General features: G+C 31.1%; 1 protein-coding gene across 2 annotated transcripts in view; it reads right to left on the bottom strand.

The window, feature by feature from the left end:
- LOC132706393 (uncharacterized) overlaps positions 1–24,024 on the bottom strand; it is a 79,622-nt gene extending 55,598 nt beyond the window's left edge. Inside the window, exon 1 of one of the 2 annotated variants that reach the window (XM_060677712.1) lies at positions 23,878–24,024. In XM_060677712.1, coding sequence (XP_060533695.1) covers positions 23,878–23,884 — 7 coding nt within the window. In that variant the 5' untranslated portion in view covers positions 23,885–24,024. Of the gene's footprint in view, positions 1–22,129; positions 22,362–23,877 lie in introns of those variants that run through there. The other variant, XM_060677713.1, reaches the window with a different exon arrangement.
- Positions 24,025–24,116: the final 92 nt, after the last annotated feature.

The following is a 24,116-nucleotide window of genomic DNA, read 5'->3' as shown; positions in this document are numbered from 1 at the left end:
GTTTATCACCAAAATATACTTTTTAACATTGCTTTTAGTGAAAATGCCTCAAACGGTATACCTTCATCTCCATTACTGAAGACGGTAATTAACTCGGGAGGCCGCCATGCAGAAAACTAAGTAAATAAGGCACGTAAAAGTCATTGTGCGCACTAACACTCGGCAAACCCTAACATACCTAAACAACTTGGCGTTAAATCAGCACCCAAAGCGTACTGAGTGACATAAACTGAAAAAGAAAAGAAATTAAAACTTGGACAGGAAGATGAATAGTAATATTATAGACAATGTTTCTTGTTGTTCAGTTTACATTGATGACAAATTCGCAAAAACAAATAGTTTTTTTTATGTTACTAGATAGTCAAAATATGAATAAAAGAACTTAAAAAAATGATTGTGGTGAGATACGAGTTGTTTAGTTTGCAAAACGATGTCTGAAAACGAAATAAAATGTGTTTATTTAGGTCGTCTTTTTGTTCAATTAAAAATTAGTTTTAATTACAAATTTTCATTAATCTATTGTCGGCCACTTAATGAAAATGAATAAAAAACTTTATTTGACAGGAGTAATTGATAACAAATTTCGTTAATGAGGTTTTACTTGATGAAAATCCATTTAATAAAATAAATAAGAACTAAAAGTTGAGATTTTCACAAAATTATATATATTCGCATGACAATTGTTTCGAAAATACCGTGTTTTTATCAAATGTAATATTTACAAACTACCTTTTACTACACATACGGAAAAATTACCATAAAATGTTAATTAATGTTGTTATGAGAATTTAAGTTCAATAAAGGAGAGGTATGTAAGTCTAATTGGTGGTTGAGCAATGCATTTGAATGTCTCAGTTTGTTAATCTCCATATCTTCCAATAAATACTTTTTGTGGCTGTATGTAAAATATCAAAATTGTCGTCAAACATGTGTTTTTCCGTGTTTAAGTGCATAGCATAATTAGAATCTAGACTATTGTTTTTAAACGCTCTTTTATGTTCGTTAATGCGTTTCTGTTTGTACAATATAAATTTTAGGACATGATCCGCAGTAAACCTGATTTTTGGATTTTGGACACTTCGTTTTATTGTTTTTTAACAATTTTCCTATTGCGCTGTTAGTTCTGAAAGCTATTTTTAAACCACATTTTGACAAATGTTTTGAAATTTTTTCACTGGATTCTCCTATTAAATCTCTCTGTCACACCCATAGACAAAAGACAATAGTGTTGCGTTAGAAGGGATTTTGATATCTTTCGTTAGCCAAAAGTAATTTTTTTTTCATATAGGCGTGCTTCAAAGCTAGCTCTTTTTGGAGATAGAGTATGTCAACATTTGTAGGAAAGATGTTTTTTTTAACTAATTAAAAAAATATTGTATTTGCTTTTGGGACGTTTATTTGCCCTTATAAATGTCTTTGGGTAATGTGATTAAATCAAAGTAATCAGATTTATGTCACTACAAAACGGATTACTTTCAAAACTAAAGGACAAATAAAAAAACAAAAAAAAAACTAAAAAAATCGCAAAAGAAGTAAGAGAAAGAATCTTGTGAAAATGTTAGTTTACTTAGACAACCTGTTTTTTTTAACTAACCCCGTAAGTCCAATGTAAAAATATATTAATTATATTTTTTGAACGAAAAAAATGAAATAGAGAAGATCGAGATTAAAAACGAAAAGGAAGCAAAATAATAATAAAAAGTAACACAAATAACAGGGCAAAGTTTAACCTTTACATCACCTGCATTACAAAAGTAGATATTTTAGTAATGCCGTTTTTGAATCGTTTTGACAATTTAAAGAATAAATATATGTCTTTTTTGGCAAGTAATTCCGTACGGTTGTTCAATTCAAATTTTGAGTTTTCCGTCAAATCTTAAAAATCACTTTCAATTTCATTGAAATACAAGTTCGAATTTTTTTCATTCGGATTTTATCTCGAATAATAACGTGTAGTGCTCGCAGATATTTCGGGTGTGTCTGTCAGAGTGCGTTCTCTTTTAACAGCTACAAGGTTACCTTTGTTGACTTTTGAATACCTTACGTGCCGAGAATATATAAAGCACAGATTACCGATATGTCACGATTTACCGTTACTCCAAAAATAACAAAAAAAAACTATATATTTATCAACCGATCCGGAAGAACATTGAGAGCCCCTTCAAAGGATATATGTAATGTGCACATGTACAATGTGTGCACAAAAGGATCCACCTTGATTTTCTAGAAAAATATTCTAAAAAAATAAAAAAAATCCTGAGACACGTCGATTTTTTTGCAAGCGAGACACATTTTCGCCATTTTTAACAAAACGAAAAACATTTTTCCATTCCATACTTCACAGAGGTTAAATTTAACATAATAATAATTGATTAATTACTGAAATAGGATGTATATTATCTACGTTAAAATTCAAAGAATTTCATGTTGTACACGCAGAAGTGTGCATATCAATAATGATTAAATAATTAGCATATTGCATTAACAATATTATTTAATAATTTGAATAAAAAAATTACTGTAGACTAATTTCTCTTGTTTTGTAGAGAATGTAATAATGTGGTACGCACCTCGTGGTTGTATAAATATTAATTGAACTGAGGTGGCTTTTACTTGATGAAAATCCATTTATCAAAATAAATAAGAACTAAAAGTTCAGATTTTCACGAAATTATATATTTTTATATAACAATTGTTTCGACAACACCGTGTCTTTATCAAATGTATTATTTACAAACTACCTGCTATTATATATACCGAAAAATGACCATAAAACTTTAATTAAAGTTGTTGTGAGAATTTAATTTGAATAAAGGAGAGGTATTTAAATCTAATTTTGTTAATCTTCCAATAAATTTAATTTTATATTTTTTGTGGCTGTATCTAAAATATCAAAATTGTCGTCAAAAATGTGTTTTTCTGTGTTTAAGTGTGTAGCATAATTATAATCTAGACTATTGTTTTTAAACGCTCTTTTATGTTCGTTAATGCGTCTCTTGAAGGATCTACCTGTTTAACCAATATACATTTCAGGACAAGATCCGTATTTCAACCTGATTTTTGAGATTTTGGACATTTCGTTTTATTATCTTTTAAAAATTTTCCTATCGGGTTGTTACTTCTGAAAGCTATTTTTAAACCATATTTTGACAAATGTTTTGAAACTTTTTTGCTAGGTTCTCCTATGTATATAATTGTTTCAAATTGTTCGTGTTCTGTATTAGGTTTCGGATAAATGGAGTTTACTGTTGTCTGGATTTGTTTTTTATTTATAATTTTATCAAAAATGGACGGATTTTAGCCGTTGTTCATTACAATTTGTTTAATGATATTAAGTTCTTTGTTATAATTTTCTCTTAAGAGTGTCGCATTAAGACGTCTGTGTATAAAAGAGTGAAATGCAGCCGGCCAGTTCAAAAATGGAACAATATACATCACAAAACATGCGTATTCCTTCATCACATATTGCATAGACTGTAATAATCTACACGATTTACAAGCAACGAATAAGGTCATGGCTGACCAACCCACTGGATTATTCTCATCGTTGGTTCGATTTTGCCGATTTATCATAATCGCTTGTGCGCTGTTGGTTTAAAAATTACGCGGCATTTTTCATTCTTTTGAACTTCTTGAATTTAATTAAAATTAAAATAAAATTTTGCAGAGTTCTCACTAATACATTTTGAGACACATTTTCTCACCTAGTAGTGGTGTTTACTTTATATTATACACAAAACGACATTTTTTTGTGGCTTATTTTGTTAGCTTTCTCTTTTTCAGATATGAAAGCATGTTGGTTGGTTTTCGTTGGTTTTGCAACATTTAAGGCACTTATTTTAACGAAAGAACCGTCCCAATAAAAACAATTATACTTACTTCCAAATAAGGCGCCAGCTTTTAGTACTGCATTCGTTTTGGAAAAACCTTTCTGACCCCGAAGTCTACTTTTCCCGCAACACGCGGTAAGGAATGTTGTTTTTAAAATAACTAAACATCCATTATTTAAACAATAATCAAAAGTGACAAGTTTTATTTATCTGTGTGTATAATAAAAATTTCTAAGCAGGAGGCATTCTTATTTTATTGAAATACGCGATGTGTTGACACACTTTTTGCCTACAGATTTACATGTGAAACCTGGTTACTTAGACGTGTTTAATTATCGGAATATTTATATCTCTGCGGTATTTTACCACTGCTTACAATACGTTCTAATATTTATTTCGCAACAAAATAATACGAAAAGTATCACAAAATGTAGCCTTATCCTAGCTCACCAATTACAAAAAATTCAAGTTCAACCCTGAAAGCAATATTCAAATAGATAACGATCGATAAATGGAAAAGGTTTCAAGAGTTGGAAAAAATTAGTTTACAAAAAAAAAGAACAAAATTAGCAAAAAACATAACACACAACAAGAAGGAAACACAAACACGCAAACGTTCTCCAGAAGTATACAGTGCGGGTCAAAAACTTGCGAAATTCTTGAACGAGAAGACGCGCAGCCATACTAATATAAAAGAGAACGATATTGCCGACCAGATTGCCAATATTGATCGCTTAGAATCACAGGAGAATATAAAATTGAGTTTTAGGGAGTTTGCCCTAAATTAGAGCCTAACATCTGGAAAGCTTTTGGTTTCATAAGCTGGATTTGAATAGCGTAGACTGACAAGCAGCCATTGATGTTCTCCTGTGCACCTAAATAGAATTAACGTTAAACTATCCGGAGACTGTGAATGTGGAGTATGGAGGTATGCATATTAACTCTATGTTGTTTCACCGCACTGAATTGGATTTTGCTGCTAGAATTGTTTTTCGCTGTTTTTGGTTTAAAGCTTTCAATATTGTTTTTACATTTTGTGATGGCCGAATTGCCATTGCAGCAGTGGCCAAGAAAAGAGTAATTAAAAAAAAACTCTATTTCAAGCATTTTTTTGATTATATACATTGTTTTTGAGTTATAAACAAAACTCGTGAAAAATATTGCTATAGGGTTTATACAGTCCTGCAGGAAGCACCAAGAGCTTCAATTTTTGTATTTACGCTGCTCGAGATATTTAGTCGCTATGACGTCATTGACTATAACGGCGTTCTCTAATAGAAAATTTAATTGACCAAGAAATGTGGGAAATCTTTTTGAAATACACTATGTGTCGTTTATGGTGAAACAATCTAAAAAATCCTGAAAATGTCTGCTGTTGCAAATTATTGGCTGTATTTAAAAAACAACAAAAGTTGGAAATTTTTTTTTGCTGTTTTTAAGAAATGTCTGCCTTGATATAACTCCCTTAAATATTGCCACATATTTCTTAAACACCCTCTATAATGGAGACTTTTTTTTGTCAATCAACAGAGCTCAGGCTAACCAATGACGGAACATATCGGCTAAGAATTGCTACCAATTTCTTTTTCGCTTTAAGCAAAAGGCATGCAAGAGTAATCTCTCGCTGATGATGTTTCTTAAAATAGACTCGGTTCGTGCGGTGTGACCAAGCACGTTCCGAACCACATAGGTATGAGCACATGTACGCCCATAGTTAAGAGTGCATTGCACCTCCGCAGCCTGAACACAAGTTGACTCTAACGCGCGAAATGAAACTAAAGAATAAAACGTTTTTGTAATAATTTCTCGTTGCCTGTTATTCTTCAACAGAAGTAAAACATAGAATAGAATAGAATTTATTGACCACGTTCTGTTTTTACAATTATGGCATGTCATTAGTACAATACGTAAAAAAAATATGTATATAAAAAGCAAGACAATGAATAAATTATATAAACAGTGTGTAAATTATATAAAACATATATATATATATATATATATATATATATATATATATATATATATATATATATATATATATATATATATATATATATATATATATATATATATATATATATATATATATATATATATATATATATATATATATATATATATATATATATATATATATATATATATATATATATATATATATATATATATATATATATATATATATACTATATATATATATATATATATATATATATATATATATATATATATATATATATATATATATATATACTATATAAGAACAGCACCTTGTACATAACAAAGGACGTTTATATAAATAAACAAAAGGAAGCAACTTCAACAAAATTACAGAAAGTCATTCCACAATCACACCACAATCACGCTTCTTTGATTTAAGTCACAGCGGGAGTACACATTATCCCCCGACCGAGTAAAAGCAGTGCCTTTTAAGCAAGGTTAAGACGTTTTTTTTTTTTTTAATTTTCTATTAGTTAGAACTTTCACGTTAGCTGGTAGTTTATTGTACAAGTTTAAGTTCAGTGATTTTTTTTGACTTTTTATATATTTGAATCTTGAAGCACGAAATAGCTTGTTATTTCTAATAATTTATAATAAATATACAGACAAGGAAGTGGCATAATTTCCAACTTCTTAAGAATTGGTCGACAGTGCTCCAGATAACCTGCCCCGGCAACCAAACGAACAACTTTCTTATGGAGTTTAAATGCCTGGTCTGCTGTTGCAAAATTACCCCAGAGAACTATGTCGTAAGTTAGATGAGAGTGAAAAAGAGAAAAATAGGTAACCCGCAACGTGCCCATGGTAACCAGTCCTTTAAGTTTACTGATTATAAAAATATTAGTGGCCAGTTTTTTACACAAGATGTTAATAAAGGGGGGCCAATTTAAACTATCATCAAGCGTTACTTCCAAGAGCCTCACATTCTTGCCTTCCAGTAGATTATTGTTAGTTGAGAGAACAAGACGTTGTGTCTTATCTGTGTTTAGTTTAAGGTTATTATCATTATCATTATCAACATTGCGCATAAGTTCATTAGAGTCATTGCCATAAGTCCGCATAAAGTGTACACTTATTGGGGAACAGAAAATGATTGATGTAAACAGTGAGCAGTAGAGGACCCAAGACGGAGCCCTGAAGCACGCCACTGCTCACAACCCTCAACTCCGATATGTTATTGTTAAAGGCGTCTTCTGTTAGTTAAATATGAGGGTGACCACGGACACCATATCTGCGAAGCTTCTCCAGAAGCAGGTCATGAGAGGCACAGTCGAAAGCCTTGCTGAGGTCACATAGCGTGAGTGCAGCTTGCTCCCTCTTTTGCAGGCCCTCCACCACGTCTCCCACAACCCTGCGAACCGCCTGCACAGTGGAGCAGCCGGTCTTAAAACCAAATTGGGAATCACAAATGCATTTTGTTTTTTGAAAAAATCGTGATAATTAATTTTCTAAAAGTGTCTCGAAGACCTTACCAAGTATGGGAACTATTGGGAAGTATATGGGTCGGAAATAATTTGGAGACTTTGTGTTACCTTTTTTAAATATTGGAACCACCCTCGCGATCTTAAATTGCGCGGGAAAACTTCCACTATCAATTCATTTGTTAAATAAAAATGTGAGAGGTGTTACAATCTGGTTGATAATCTCCTTCAAAATAGTACTATTAATGTCATAATAGTCATAAGGACTAGATTTTTTCAATGCAATTACACAATCTAAAACATCGTCTTCTGCCATCCAGTACAAGAAGAACGATGAAGTTACATTTGGGATATTATTCAGGCACTAACTCTGTACTTAAGGGTTGACATTTAAATAAACCAGAATATCAGCAGCAACATTGGTAAAAACTCATTAAATTCATTGGGTGAAAGAGTGCTTGAATGGTCACTTTTCTCTGACTTTATTATTTCTTTAAAATCGTCTACTTGAAACGTTCCCTGGTATAACCCGGTTTTGCAAACCAAATTGTGTCCGTATGTGTCTGTCTAGTGTTTGTTAAAATGCGGAAAATTAACTTCCATATTGATAAAAAGCTATCGGAAGTTCGCTCGGAATATCACAAAATTTGTTCGGAAATTGTAAATTGCAAATTAATGTTATCGAGGTAATAAATAGTAAGCAAAAATCTAATGTGTCAATAATTTTACCTAATCAACCATGAGAGGAAAATAACATTAGAAACAATGAATATCAAATTGACAATAACGGCAATATAGGACTGCATGTTCCTATTAACGAATCTGCAAATAAACTGGAATTTTTCATTTAAAACCTATATTCTTATCATGAAGCTGGCCAAAGGATTGGAATATATTGCCACTTTGGGCCAATAATATTCCTGTCAAAAGACTATTTCCTGCATAATACCACTTAATTACGGTTACTTTTTCTTCAATTTTACATGTTATCGTTAGAGACCTGCGTAGGCCTATCGAAAAATACGGACGACGTATACCTACACACGCATATGGACATTCCAATAGACCACAGTAAGGAATATTTCTCTCAAGGTTGCTCGCCCATTAATTCATATCGTTTTGTGAGTTTCGTGGTGCGCTAAGCACCTGCTCGCGTTAGCTAATGACAAACGTCCCAATAAATTATTTTAACTGTGCGTATACTACTCTTACCGTAGATAATTTCACAAAAACTAATAGCACTGTGGTAATCAATCTCAAGCGTCAATTGCAAATTTTTGTGGAATTTATTAAATGAGTTTTAGTAATAAGTCCGTTTTTCCTTTTGGAACTGCAGGTATGATATCGTCGACATACGGATAAAAAAAGAATAAATTGAGTTAATAAAATTTATTCCAGATACTTAAGACGATATATTTTTCTCACATCAACGATCTAAGTGTAATAATAAGCATATTATTAAGGACATATGAAACCAATATCCCAAATTCCGTAGCTACTTTACTATTACTAGTTCCTTGACTAATTGTAGTATACCTAGACTAACACAACCAAAACTAAAGTGGCTTTTACTTGATGAAAATCCATTTATCGAAATAAATAAGAACTAGAAGTTCAGATTTTCACGAAATTATATATTTTTAAATGACAATTGTTTCGACAACACCGTGTCTTTATCAAATTGTAATGTAATGTTTACAAACTACGTGCTAATATATATACTGAAAAATGTCCATAAAACATTAATTAATGTTGTTGTGAGAATTTAAGTTCAATAATGGAGAGGTATTTAAATCTAATTGATGGTTAAGCAATGCATTTGAATGTCTCATTTTGTTAATCTCCATGGCTTGCAGTAAATTTAATTTTCTACTTTTTGTGGCTGTATGTAAAATATCAAAATGGTCGTCAAAAATGCGTTTTTCCGTGTTCAAGTGTGTAGCATAATTGGAATTTGGACTATTGTTTTTAAACGCTCTTTTATGTTAGATCTACCTATTTGTCCAATATAAATTTTAGGACATCCGCATTTCAACCTGTAGACACCTGATTTTTGAGATTTTGGACATTTCGTTTTATTGTTTTTTAAAAAAATTTCTATTATGTTGTTAGTTATGAAAGGAATTAGGTTTCGGATAAATAGAGTTTACTGTTGTCTGGATTTGTTTTTTATTTATAATTTTATCGATAACGGACGGATTGTAGCCGTTGTTCAGTGCAATTTGTTTAATGATATTAAGTTCTTTGTTGTAATTTTCTGTTGTTGTTACGCAACTCTCTTATTTATTTTGAGAAATATTTGTATTCTTCGACAGCTAGAATTTCAAAAATTACGTTCCTTATCAATGCTATCGCTATCCTTATCCGGAAAAATAACGTTGAACGCCGCCAATCGATGAAATTCTCGACGCTTGGAACCCCAACAGGTGTGATCCGTCTGCTAAACAATTAACATATAATTACCATCGTTAAGGAGCGAGTATAGTTTTGACTGCGTTATTACTCTAGAAACGAGACTGTGACCTAAAAACACAATAATTCGAATAATTACCATTCACGGCCGCGCAGATATCAGAAATTGCCTGTGAGAATTAAATAAAATGTTTATACCTTAAAAAGAACACTTCATATGAACAATTTTCAAAAATAAAAATATATATATATATATTTTAATATCTACAATACGGCTTTAGATATTTTAATTAAATTTGGCACACATGTACTATGTATCAAGTTGCATTATTTAGTGTATCAGATTTTTCTTAAATACACCAGTGGCGGGCGTGCGGAATTTCACCTCTCTATTTTGGCCGACATTGATAGTACGCCACTGATTTCTGTTAAAATAAAAATCATTATTACAATCTCCAATCATTTGTGAAAAAACTTAATTTCTTCATTTTTTTTAATCCAATGTACGGTTTTCACTTAAAAAAATAAAAACCTCTCGTCTGCCTAGTCATAACTAGAGTTGGGATTTTTATGCACAGAAAATGCTTTAAATATGCCCATAACACAATATATATGTTTTTTCTACCATCTGTGTACCTTTAGGCCCTTTATTTTTTACATATATTGTTTACTGAAAATCAAGGAAAGAATAGCCAAGCAAGGAAAAAAAATACAACATTATGTTTACCGTTTTTAGACATAAAAATAATAATACTTAATAATAAATTAGTGATTTATATCTATATACTTATTATACCTAACGTATATTAAAGCATTATAGTAAAAACTATGTAGTTTTACAATCGGAACTACTATTATTATTTTACCAATTGGCAATTAAATGCTGTTCTAAATTTTCTATGGTTAGTTTTTGTCTTTTATCGCTTTTGTACTTGGAGAACGTCCTTTCGACGTCGACCAAAGTAATTGGCACGAATTGAAATGATGCAAGATGTTCTGGTTCCAAATAATGTAAATGATTATCAAGCGTGGCATCTAATGATAAAATTTTTGAAATTTTAAGTAACTTTTGAAACCCATCATTTTTCAACAAATATTCGCACTTTACCGAAGACATTTGTTCGGTCTCTAATTATTTAATAAAGCCACTTAAAAAACTAAAATTAGCTTTGATATATGCGAACCGATTTATAAATTTACATTTTCCATATAATTTTTTAGTTTTTTTTAATTGAATCAGCTGAATCTGAAACGTCTAATATAACGTTTTCTATTTGATTAAAGTGATTCGCGTGAAATAAGGCTGCGTCTAACCACGTTCCCCATCAAGTAATTACGCGTTCAGGATGTAAAGGAACATTTGGCAATATTTCTCTATAAACTTGAACTCGAAGAGATGCTTTAACAAATATTTTATTTTTTTAAAAAATTAACTAATGGAAACTGACATCTAATTTCCTCAGCAACTCTATTTATTCCATGCGCTAAGCAAGTCACGTAGATTAATTTTTTATTAAAAAAAAATTTTTAACCCTGCTTTGGTCATATACTCTGCTGCGCGGTGACTAAGAGAGGTATTTTATCAGTCGGTAGTATATCTGGAGTAGAAAAAGGAATTAAGCTTTCATTTACTAATCGAACAATCTCTATTGTTCCAATTGTTTTGTACTTATTAAAAAAGATTTTGGTAAAAGATTTTCATTGAAAACAGCAGCTAATAAATTCGCGACATAACGACCACAAGCATCTGCTGTCTCGTCTACAATAATGTAAAGACGCTGATATTTAATATGATTTCTTATGTCTTGAATTATATTTTTGTAAATGGAACTTACATAATTTTTTCTTAATGTACTTTTTATTAAGGGGAATACTTGTACTTAACAGCCATTCACATAAGTGTGAATGTTTTTTATTTGACTAAAGTGATTCGCGTGAAATAAGGCTGCGTCTAACCACGTTCTCCATGGAGTAATTACTGGTTCAGGCGGTAAAGGAACATTGGGCAATGTTTCTCTATAAACTTAAACTCGACAAGGTACTTTAACAAATATTTTAAATTTCAGCATTTTAAACTCAATGATAGTTCACTCTCGGAGGCTCGGACAGCAAATAAAATGTTTAAAATGCTTGGAAAAATTAAAAAGTACATATGAAGAGGGTTGGATGTATTTTATTCAATCACAAGCACCAACAGTGATAATTTTCAGAAGAGTTTGTTAAAATTATATTAGATAAAAACGTCAAACAAGGGACAACAAATAAATAAATTCACTAAGAAGAACTTTAAAGAGTGAAACGAGAGAAAAAGTTTTAAATTTACCTGTTCAGAAGATTAATGAGGAAGGACGTAAAGTTTCACCCTTAAAAACTTTTCCTTATACAGAGCACTTCCACAGTGTCAATGTCAATTGTGTTTTTCTACTCCCATCTGTAAAATACCTAATTATACCCCGATCTAGCCTACGGGAAGTGTCACTTTACCACGTCAGTTGCGTTTCCCACGGATCCGAGCCACTTCGCACATTTCCTTGATTTTACCGAGCGGCTGAATTTTGACGTTTGTCTGACGGCCATGTCAGTGAACATATTCGTGTTGTTTTTCGAAAATATACCCAAAACGAACAGTCTTAGAAAAAGTATAGTATGCAACACGCTCGGTAAACTTTTTACGTGGTGACGTGGTAAATTGACGCTTCCCGCACGGCAGATGGGTGTGTAATTAGGTATTTTACAGACGGGAGTAGAAAATATAATTTTATGTTTAACTTTTTTTTAACTAAATTTTTTGAAGAAAAAATATATTTTTGTATCATAGTGAGCAATTTTTTGAAACTAAAAATTTATTTTTTTTTCTCTCTATTTTAAAAATATATATTTAAAAAATATATAATGTTCAATATTTTCACTCTTCTTAGGATTGAAAAATAAAGCAAACCACAACCATAAAAACTCTCTGATGTGACAAGTTTCAATTGTATCAATAATATAAAACCGCACTCCTGGAAAATTAATAATTTTGTGATTGGACTTTACGTATGCAAGGCAAAGGTTTCACCTAAAACTAATTAGACTTTGCTTTCGAATGTGTGTTAAAGATCAACATTGCGTTGACCCTTGATAGTGATTTGTTTTTCAAGCGCGACATTAAGCACAAAGAGCCTATATCCTAATCGTCACCTTTTATCAACGAAAACTTAACCTTAACTTTAATCTTGTTTGCATCAAGAAAGTGTAATACAGAGAGTTCGAAAAATCATTTTAATGCTGTGTTTACAAATGGCACAATGCCGTTCCTAATAAAGCAAAGGGAATCCCCTCTTTACGATCAATCTATTATTGAAAGATAATGAGCCTAAGTGGCGGTCTGTTAATGAAATATTGGACAGCATTTTTTTTCATTTTTATGTATTGACGCATGATCTTTTTAAAAATTGTTTTCCATTCCCTTTTTTGCGGTATGTAATATATACTATTATTATTATTATAAAATTCATAAATAAATCGACTAATTAGTTCAAACTTATGAAGTCCATTGTCCATATGTAATAAGTAAAATTATGTAAATTTTCTATAAAGACTCTAAATAATGTATTTTTTTTTAAATAATTACCTAATTAGATATTTAGATTATTTATAAAGGACTCTGGCCAACTCAGTACATTGATCAAGCTTAAGGCTAAGTCAAAATAGTCTTCACAACAGCTTATAACGGTGATTTTAAATTTCTGGGCTCACATACAACCATCAACTAACTAATTTCATTTATTTAACGCAGTTAACGTTTCACAAAAAAATTGAAATTTCGGATATCGGCTTTACTTTCAATAAAATAAAACAAAACAATAAGGAAAATTGATTCTATTAATAATAACAAACAGCGAAAAATTAATTTGTTATCCCCTATATTATCTTTAAAATTAGAAACAACAGTGTACAGGGTGTCCAAAATAAAGTACCTACCCCCTAAACTCAGACACTACGAAAGATAGAAAAAATAGTTGATTTTTTAATTTTCATATACAAGGAATATTTCGTTCACCGTTCATATTTTGTACATTATTGCACTTTTGGAAATTCGAGACGTATTTCATGTATAATATCTTACAAACAAAATCTTCGATTTTATATCAAAAATTACGTTTACAGGCCCTTAAATGATGAACGATTTTTCCTATACGGGAGCCCTGATTAACATATTTTTAATAGATTTCCAGTGAAGGAGAATAAAAAAAAATTTTTTTTTTGATATTTAGAACTCATGGCGCATCAACCAAAACAATAATAATAATAATCCTGTGAAATTATTTTTAAAAAAATAGTACCGGCATTATATATATATATATATATATATATATATATATATATATATATATACATATATATATATATATATATATATATATATATATATATATATATATATATATATATATATATATATATATATATATATATATATATATATAATATAATCCCCAATATAATATAATCACCCTTAACTTCAATACACTTACTACATCTTTTTATTAACAACTCGATCCCTTTAAAAAAATATTCCTTTGGTTTGTCTGCAAAATGAGCCAAAACAGCCTCTTTTAACTTAACTTTGTCGTTAAACCGCGGTCCACGTAAGTCCTTTTTCAAATATCGTCGCTGGCGGCCAGATCTGAACTATAGGGAGGATGATCTATCTAAAATGGCAGCTTGTGCAACACCAGCAGTATGGACAGCTGCATTATCGTGCAAAAGACGCACGCCTCTCGTCAATTTTCCTCGACGTTTTGTTTCTTTAAAATCTATCAAAAGAATTCCTTCACAATCCCAAAAGATCGTGGCCATCACCTTTTTTGTTGACTGGCAGACTCTGAATTTCCTTGGAGGTGCTTTATCCTTACGATGCCACTCCATTGATTCTTTCGATAGAGGGTCATAATAGAGAACTATAGTTTCATCTCCCGTCACAATAGTTTCTATCACAGGCTTCGGTTCCGACCCACAGAGTTCCAAAAAAGACCGCGCGCACTGGACGCGGCGTTGTTTTTGAATAGCGGAAAGGTTTTTACTAACCCATCTCGCACTAACCTTATGCATACAAATGATCATGCAGGATTCTATCAGAAAGCTTAGTAATTTCTGAGATTTCCTTGACCTTTAAACATCGATCAAAAAGCAGTGATCATGGATGTATTAAAGTTATTATTAACATTAACATATATATATATATATATATATATATATATATATATATATATATATATATATATATATATATATATATATATATATATATATATATATATATATATATATATATATATATATATATATATATATATATATATATATATATATATATATATATATATATATATATATATATATATATATATATATATATATATATATATATATATATATATATATATATATATATATATATATATATATATATATATATATATATATATATATATATATATATATATATATATATATATATATATATATATATATATATATATATATATATATATATATATATATATATATATATATATATATATATATATATATATACATATATATATACAATGTTTATGAATAACTATATTGCATCTATGATCATGCTTATTGTTTTAATGTACAGCTTTTATAGATTAATGTATATTGTTAATTGTTTGAATGTAGATTAAAATATTTCGTTCACAATGTTAATAAATAACTATAATACATCCATGATCACTGCTTTTTGTTTTAATGCACACCTCTTATAGATTAATTTATATTGTTACCAACATTTATAACATGATATCGTATATCAATGGTTATTGTTCATTACTTTAATGTACAGGTATTATAGATTAATGAATGTCGTTCACAGGTCACTGCTTTTTGTTTTGATGTACAGCTCCTATAGATTGTTATATCGTTAACTGTTTTATTGTACAGCTAACATAAATTAATGTATATCATTCACAATATTAAAAAATAACTATAATACACTGGTTACCGCTTTTTATTTTAATGTACAGCTCTTATAGATACGACCTGGAAACACATAGGAGAAACGAAAAAAAGTGTCAACAACTCTATTATTTTCAATGGAACACACTATATTTCGACATTTTTGGAATCCTTGGTTAAAATAATGATATTACTTCTTTTAAAGATAAATTACTCCATACTTTTTAAAATAAATATGAAAAACAACAAAAACTACATTTTTAAATATTTTGATATTTCTTTGTTGTTTTGATGCCAGATGAAAAGAGCATTTTAAGAGGAATATTTTTAACTAAACTTAATAGATAGATTTAATGAACTTTTTTTACTTCACTTTTTGTTTGTTTTTATATATCTCCTCTGGATTTCCAGATCGTCTAGTGGATCGTTTTATTTGGCAAACGGTGTACATGAAAACCGACTCTCCCACGTGCAAAAACTCCCTTTGGCCATGGGTCACGTGCCTCGCAACCAAGGAAAATCGACGACAACACGTGGAATTCCACGTGAAAGTGGCAACTGACTTTTCTAAATGCGGATTGTATAACGTCGACAAAGCGAAAAATAGATGTTGCGTGAGATTCTCAGTGTGTGTGCGGCTTTCATAACTAGCCGGGTAAAAAATGTGGACCGAAAATGTGTGTCAGAGAGTTTCCCATGGGTCGAATCGAAACAAGGACGAAATTTTCAAATTAAGAAATTAGCGGTAATTGGAAGGCTTCAATCTGTCCTTCTATTGTCTGAATCGAGATGAGACCGTGCCGGTGATAGTATAGGTGCTAATGTTTCATACGATACAAATGTAGGAAATGTATAGCGAATAATAATAATAATAAACTGGCTTTTTTAAGTACAGAATAAATAAACAGAATAATATTATTAGAATATACAACAGAGAGAACAGACAACCCCGTTACACACACATATTCAACTCAACTCAGACCTTGAATGCTTAGGTAGTTCTTTTTAAACTAAATATATTTGGAACTTGTAATTTAAAAAGCTAAAACCATCGAAAATGCTCCAATATGCTAGTTTTGATGCCCGAAATCCAGTTGTTCATTTAGTTCACTAGCACTGGTCTCCAAATCTATCTTAAATTTAACTGACAAAGGTAAAAATAAATATTCTGCTGACAGATCATTCCATTGCCAGAAATGGTAGTAGAAATATCCTTTGTTTACCCATTACCCTTCATCAAATAAAATAGTCCAATGCTAAGCTAACACTTAAAAGATTTTTGTTTTAATTTATTTATTTATGGACAATTTAGGTTGCGTACAGTACAAAGGACCATAAAAAGCATCCCGTTGTATCTTGGAAAGATAGGTTTACAAATAAATCTAAATTTTAGCACTTATCAACACAAAGTGAATATAGCATGATGCCAAGACTATCACAAGTTTTCATATTTTTTGGTAATTCATTAAATTCCAGGATTCAAGAGACCCTTATTATAAAGTAAGGTAAGGAGATTATTTATTTTGGGAATTTCGGGGACTTTCTTACCGCCTTCAAAACATTTTACAAAATGTGTTTTCTGAGTTTTTGTGAGCACGTCTTATGGGGGTGTTTCTAAACTATCTTTAAAGATAAATCGGTGTTTGAGATTTGCTAAATAGAGCTCAAAAATATTAAATGTTATAAGAGGCACTTTAGTTTTCTTTAAATAATTGTTTACTTTCCGATCAGCGTTTTTATTAGAGTAAACGTTAAATATCAACCAAGCGCTTATCGAAACGATTCGAAAAAATGGGTAATTACGATCTTTTTCCATATCGAAAAATGCAATTAATAGTCAATCAGTTTCGTCGATTGGCGCACATTTTTTTTTGGCAAAAAATGCGTAATCATGGAATTTTACTCTTATTTACTTAAATGAAAATTAATTTTCTGGATAATTTACAATGTTTGATAACGACAAAATGCTTGTTATACCTAGAAAAATAGGACACTCTGTACTGTAAGGCGTTGATATTTAGCAAAAATTTTCACCTTCCCCCTAATCGACTTTCAATGAGCTTATGAGAACGTCAGATGGCATTTAAGAAAAAATCAAATTTGTTAAGGCTTGGCGAAACAATACATCGGGTAGGTCACAAAATGTCAAGCAGACCTTTTCGAAAAACGATCTCATCAATGCTCGCTTTCATTTCTTTAAAATGCGACGACATTATACATTGGTAAAACAACCCATGGTCATTAAAAAGAAAGTACTCAGAGAATTAAAAAAATTATTTTCCAAAAATTGGACTGTCAATCTTACCAAATAAAACCCTAATTTGACGCCAAATCATGTTTCAAGTCGAAATAAAATATCATTATTTATATTTAGTATTAACACTTACTGTCTAATTAAAAATTAGTTTTAATCACTAACTTAAATAGTAAAATGTGGAAAGAAGTTTAAAAGATGGACAAAGCATCTCTCTTGACAGAAATAATTCATTTCTAACTTGAACAACATTGGCTTTCTTAGTTTTTTACTAGAACTACATGCCGCTTCAGTCATGTCATGATTTTTTCTTTGCACTTCCAAATCGACGTCCCACGTCACTTTTCTTTTCCCGCCGTTCTATCTACCGAATTAAAGCAACTTTATCATATAGAGATAGAATTTTTCGCTTACTCGCCATGCTCGCCGTATTCACTAAGTGTGTCCTTTTTTCTTTCGGTATAGAAAGTGAGAAATTCGTTATACAGAGTGGATTAATACATAGCTTTGTATGGAGGCCTAATCGTACAACAATTTTTTTTCGTAATACAGAGTTTTGCGTTATACAGAGTTTCGCTATAGGGAGTTTTCACTGTATATAATTCTAAAACAATATAATTCTCGGCCTATAACCTGAGCATAACATTATAACATGTGGCCGTATCGATCGAAAATCAGCGGTATGACGTCACGATCATTCCCGCGCGTTTATGAATTATGAATTGGAATAGGAATTATTTATTGCAAATTAAATATTGGGTTTGGAGTTTTGATATTTGGTGTGCGTTATTTCTATACATAAACAAACGTATTGTCAGAATTACCATGAAGACAAATTTTCTTTTTAACTGATCAAACACAACGCATCATTCATGCCATAGATGGTTAGTATTCAACAATTTATTTATTTTCGTTAGTCAATTTAATATATTCATAAAAAAAATGGTTATAATATTAAATTAATCGAAAACGAACCAAGATGTCAAAACGCTACTACCAATGCAGTTATTATTTTTTCAGATTTTTTTTTGCAATTTTTTAGTTGATTAGAATATAGATTTTGTGTATGTATAGGTATCGGAGAAGATCAATCATACAAAAATTACAAAAAATCCCAACGAACTGCTACCGTGAGAAACTCTCCATACTAAAAACTAAATCGCTAACGTAAACATACGGTTAGCCAAATATTTATGCGTTTCTCCTTCCGGTGAATGTGAAAATCGCGCTTAAGACACTCAAAAAAATCAAAGTGCGTTGCGTGTGGCACGTGAACAAACGGAAAATTTGCCGCTGATCTCTTTCACTAAGCGACACAATGCGAAACAAAATTATCTCGAAGGACTGGCGCATTCATCAACATATAATTAAAACTTTAAAATTCGACCCGCGTCTGACATTATAATTCAAAATAAATAAGAACTAAAAGTTCAGTTTTTCACGAAATTATATATATTCACATGACAATTGTTTCGAGAACACCGTGTCTTTTTCAAATGTAATATTTACATACTACCTGCTACTACATATACCGAAAAATGACCATAAAACCTTAATTAAAGTTGTGAGAATTTAAGTTTAATAAAGGAGAGGTATTTAAATCTAATTGATCATTTTGTTAATCTCCATAAAATTTAATTTTTTAATTTTTGTGGCTGTATGTAAAATATCAAAATTGTCGTCAAAAATGTATTTTTCTGTGTTTAAGTATGTAGAATAATTAGAATTTAGATTATTGTTTCAAAACGCTCTTTTATGTTCGTTAATGCATTTCTTGAAACATCTACCTGTTTGTCCAATATAAATTTTAGGACAATATCCGCATTTCAACCTGTAGACACCTGATTTTTGAGATTTTGGACATTTCGTTTTATCGTTTTTTAAAAATTTTCCTAATGCGTTGTTGGTTTTGAAAGCTATTTTTAAACCACATGTTGACAAATGTTTTGAAACTTTTTCACTATGTATGTAATTGTTTTAAATTGTTCGTGTTCTGTATTAGGTTTTGGCTAAATAGAGTTTACTGCTGTCTAGATTTGTTTCTTAATTTATAATGTTATCGATAATGGACGGATTGTAGCCGTTGTTCAGTGCAATTTGTTTAATGATATTAAGTTCTTTGTTGCAATGTTATATTGAGAGTGGCGTATGAATAAAAGAGTGAAATACAGCCATTTTGTGTGTATAAGGGTGATTTGAGCCGTTATGTATGACTGTGTCCGTGTGTAAAAGTTTTGGTAAATGGAAAAATCTAATATGTTTTGCGTTTTCGTAATAGTTAAGTCTAAAAAATTAATAGAGTTATCCTGTTTAATCTCGATAGTGAATTTTATACGATTATGTAATGAGTTAATGTAATTAAAAAAAATTCAATTGACTGTCCGTTCCAGCAAAGCAAGCAAAGACCTCATCCTCGTATCTATACCACCATAGATAACTTTTACCTAAAGGATGTTTTTGTATGATATTTTCCAAATTATCCCCAAAAATCTCGGCTAACAAAGGACTAAGTGGGTTTCCCATAATCAAACCGTCCTTAGAGATGTAAACCCGTCCATAAATTCAAAATAATAATGGTCTAAAGATACTATTAAGCAATCTAATAAATCTTGTTTCACCAATGGGTTAACCTGTTTCCGAGTGAGGGTGAAATCTACTAAATCTATCACATCCAGGATTCCAAATAATAAATAACAATAACAATAAATAATTTTCTGTATGTTAATAAGTAATATCCAAGAAATAGGTTAAAAACTTTCAATTTTATGAAGAAGAGGCCACTAAATACGTATACAACATGCAGTGGCCACGACCACCGGCACGTTGAACATCGAGAGAGGAATTTTAACGGCGGTTCTATAACTGTACTTATAGGTTATTTATTACATCAAAAAGAATATACATAATAAGCGCTGCGAGTGTATTTACAGCATCTACCTGTTTGGAGAACGAAAACTTTTATTACCTTGTAATTTATACCCATGTATATTTTGTATATTTTTTAAGGATCTTTTTTCTGTTAAATATTCACGTCGGTCTTTATCGTTTGCTTAAGCTCCACATACAACAAATGAGCAACACCGGAAGCATAAAATTATTATCATTAATTGTTGGCCCATTGAAGCGGCTCTAACGGTGTTGCCGCGCATTTCAAGTCTACATTATATTTGTTTTAGATATGTATCCCAAGTATAATTGATTACCGCCGCTCCATAAGGAAATCAATTTTTGCGAATTTCGCGGGGATCGCCGTCTGATCAACTGTCCACTTCTCCGAACCAAAACGTAATCGTAATGCCAGAAACGAGACTTTTAGTTTTTTATCGTAATATGCAAATAACTCAAATTGTTTATATCTAACAGTGCAATTCATTTCAGTTTTCACGGAGTGTAAACATGCAGAAAAAATCAACATTAATAATATGTTATAGTATTCACGTTCTAAGATCTCTTTTATATAAGTTTAATGGTTTACTTGACAAACTTGAATATTAAGAAATGGAAGAAAAAAGAATAGTACAAATGACAAACTCGAAAAAAAAAATTAAAATAATTGGGTTCGTTAGATTATTAAGAAATTGTTATCCTTAGCTCCAATTTGTTCGGAGAAATCGATAGTCGATCAGACGGGGAACCAATTTTGCAAATGACATTAAAAAAAAAAATGGGTGAAAATTATTTTTATCTTGCGGTCGATTAAACAACTCACTCGTGTGGGGAATACATTGCATACACGCATTGATCGGAGCCTTAGAGGAAACGAATGAATCCAATGATTACCCGCATCAAGACAATTGGAAAATGGTGTAACCTGATTTGTGCAACAAAATTTCGACGTTTTTCCAGTTTTTCCATATATTTCTTGGGGATCAGTTGTTTTTATAACTGTAAAAAATATTGCATAGGTAGAAAATTATAGTATTTCTGAAGAACGGGTTTGATTTTTTTTTCTTCTAATAAAACCCATATTTCATTTATCGAAAGTGCTATTTTTTGGCTAATTCTATGGATTTAGCCTAAAGCCAAAGCTTTCCCAAATCGTATAAAACACAGTAACTAATTATTTAATCCATAGAGAAATAGTTACTAATCAATAACGTTTTTTTTATTAAATACTTTATAATAAATAATTTGGATAAATTTAGTTAAAGTTGGTCAAAAATAAATCGACTTGTATAACCATAAATATTTTCAGACCATGCCCTTTATCGCGCCACCCGGTATATAGACACCGAGATACTGACCTGTGTGGCGGCAACAAAACAAAACTACGAGCACTAAAATCACTGCACTCGATTCCACAAAAACGTCTAACAATTCGCCTGGTGTAATTGCATAAACCTTAAACGAGGGTGGTACCCGCGGCGGGGGGAGTGGCACAGGGTAAGAACCGCGAACGCGTAATACAGCGAATGTCTTTGTCTTCGATAGACGTCCACGTACCGTCTCAGCAGGACAGCCTGGCGAGCACTGAACAGGTTGCCGATAGGCTTGGCCGTGTGAGGCACGTTTTCAGTCAAGGACGGGCGCAAGAGCTGCGAAAGCTCTAGCGACCGGAACATTTCGACCGATCGAGTGCCTTTCTCCCTCTCGGATAAGGGACGGCTATTCCTGAGATGTCGCAGGATGAGTACTGCCCGAAAGGAAGTTGACAGAGACGGTATTCTCCAGGCAGCGCGAATATTTGCACTTTAAACGCACTCAAAGGTTTTGGTAATAATATAATTTTGTTTGTTTATTTAGGTGGGTATAATCTTATTAAATTACACTAAGAAAAAACAATGACATTAAATATATACAATTTTTCATGGCTAATAATTCAATTTTTATTCTAAATGTCTAAATTTATTTCTGTCGCAAAATCAGAGTAGTCATTGTTTCTTTCTTTTCTGTCCTTTTGATTCCAGTATCTGTTTTATTTGCGTTATATTTCTCCCAAATTTTATATATTTTTTGGAAATTAAAAAAATATATAAATAAATATAAAAAATAAAAAATAAAAAAAATAAATAAATATAAAGTAATAACGATTTCCAATGATATTCCAAGTATCCCGCGCATCCTGTATGATAGACTAAACCTGAAACTCTTCACAATTTACGAAACTGTTTAAAACAAATTTTTACCAATTTAGATTTTTTTACCAATAATCGACATACCCTGTACATAATTTAAATAAAATCAGGAAATGGAGATTATAGCCCTGAATCTTCCACGTTTTCCTGGTCCAAGAATTTTTCTCAAATAGCAAATGGTTTTTGAGAAAATAAGACTTTTCTGAAACCATGCAGTGCGCCGTAATAATCAATGACGTCATCGCGTGTTGACAGTAACCGAAATAAGGATTTCAATATGGATTTTTTCAAATATCCCGAGCAACGAATGTGATAGACGAAAACCCCAAATACAAAAATTGTAGCTCTTGGTGCGGCCTATGACACCGTTCGAACCGACTAGCTATATTTTCTACGATTTTTGATTTGCCACTAATAATTTACTCGGAAAAGAACAATTTACAAAGTCTTTTAGATTTTTGCCTATAATATAAATATTATAGCACCGGACCTTCCACGTCTGCTGAATTTTGCCGATCGGGTGAATGGTTATGGAGAAAAACATGTTTTTCTGGAAGGCAAAAAACCAAAAAATAAATTCAAAATTGTTAAAAAAAGACTTTACGGTACTTAATTGCGCTCGACTTTAAGAGTTTAAATGTGGGTCTGAACTTTTCCTTCTATGTAAGTAAGGTAAATCAGTAAGACGAGACAATCGCTAGATCACAAATTTAACAGTCAAAATGTAACTTCTTAAAGAAAATTCTTCTAAAAAAGCATGTTCTCCGCCGACAGGCTTGTCTGTGAATGATACTTTTTCAGTTAAGAATGTTGGGGCATATTGAAAACGATTGTATTTTGATTTAATTTTGCCTTAGTATATGGCGCCCTCTATTGTAAAACTATACAATTAAGTTTCGCAATAGGACGCCTCCTACCTGTCATATCCAACTGTGTCCGTCAATAAATCAGTCAGTTTATAACACGTTGATGTGTTTGTTTTCTTCACACTCGCTATTCTACCGCAGTTTCCCACAAAGAATGGACACAAAAGCTATGAAAACTTGCGAGGCCGGAAAAATTCGACCAGTCGAGTACAATACAGAATTACTAATTAACATACCAAAACTAATCTTGGTATTCTATGATTTTCGCAACCTTCAGACTGTAGAGACTA

The sequence above is a fragment of the Cylas formicarius genome, unplaced genomic scaffold (assembly GCF_029955315.1).
Source record: "Cylas formicarius isolate icCylForm1 unplaced genomic scaffold, icCylForm1.1 PGA_scaffold_8__14_contigs__length_24414737, whole genome shotgun sequence".
In the NCBI taxonomy this organism is placed as follows: domain Eukaryota; kingdom Metazoa; phylum Arthropoda; class Insecta; order Coleoptera; family Brentidae; genus Cylas; species Cylas formicarius.
This window is presented reverse-complemented; position numbering and strand designations above follow the sequence as displayed.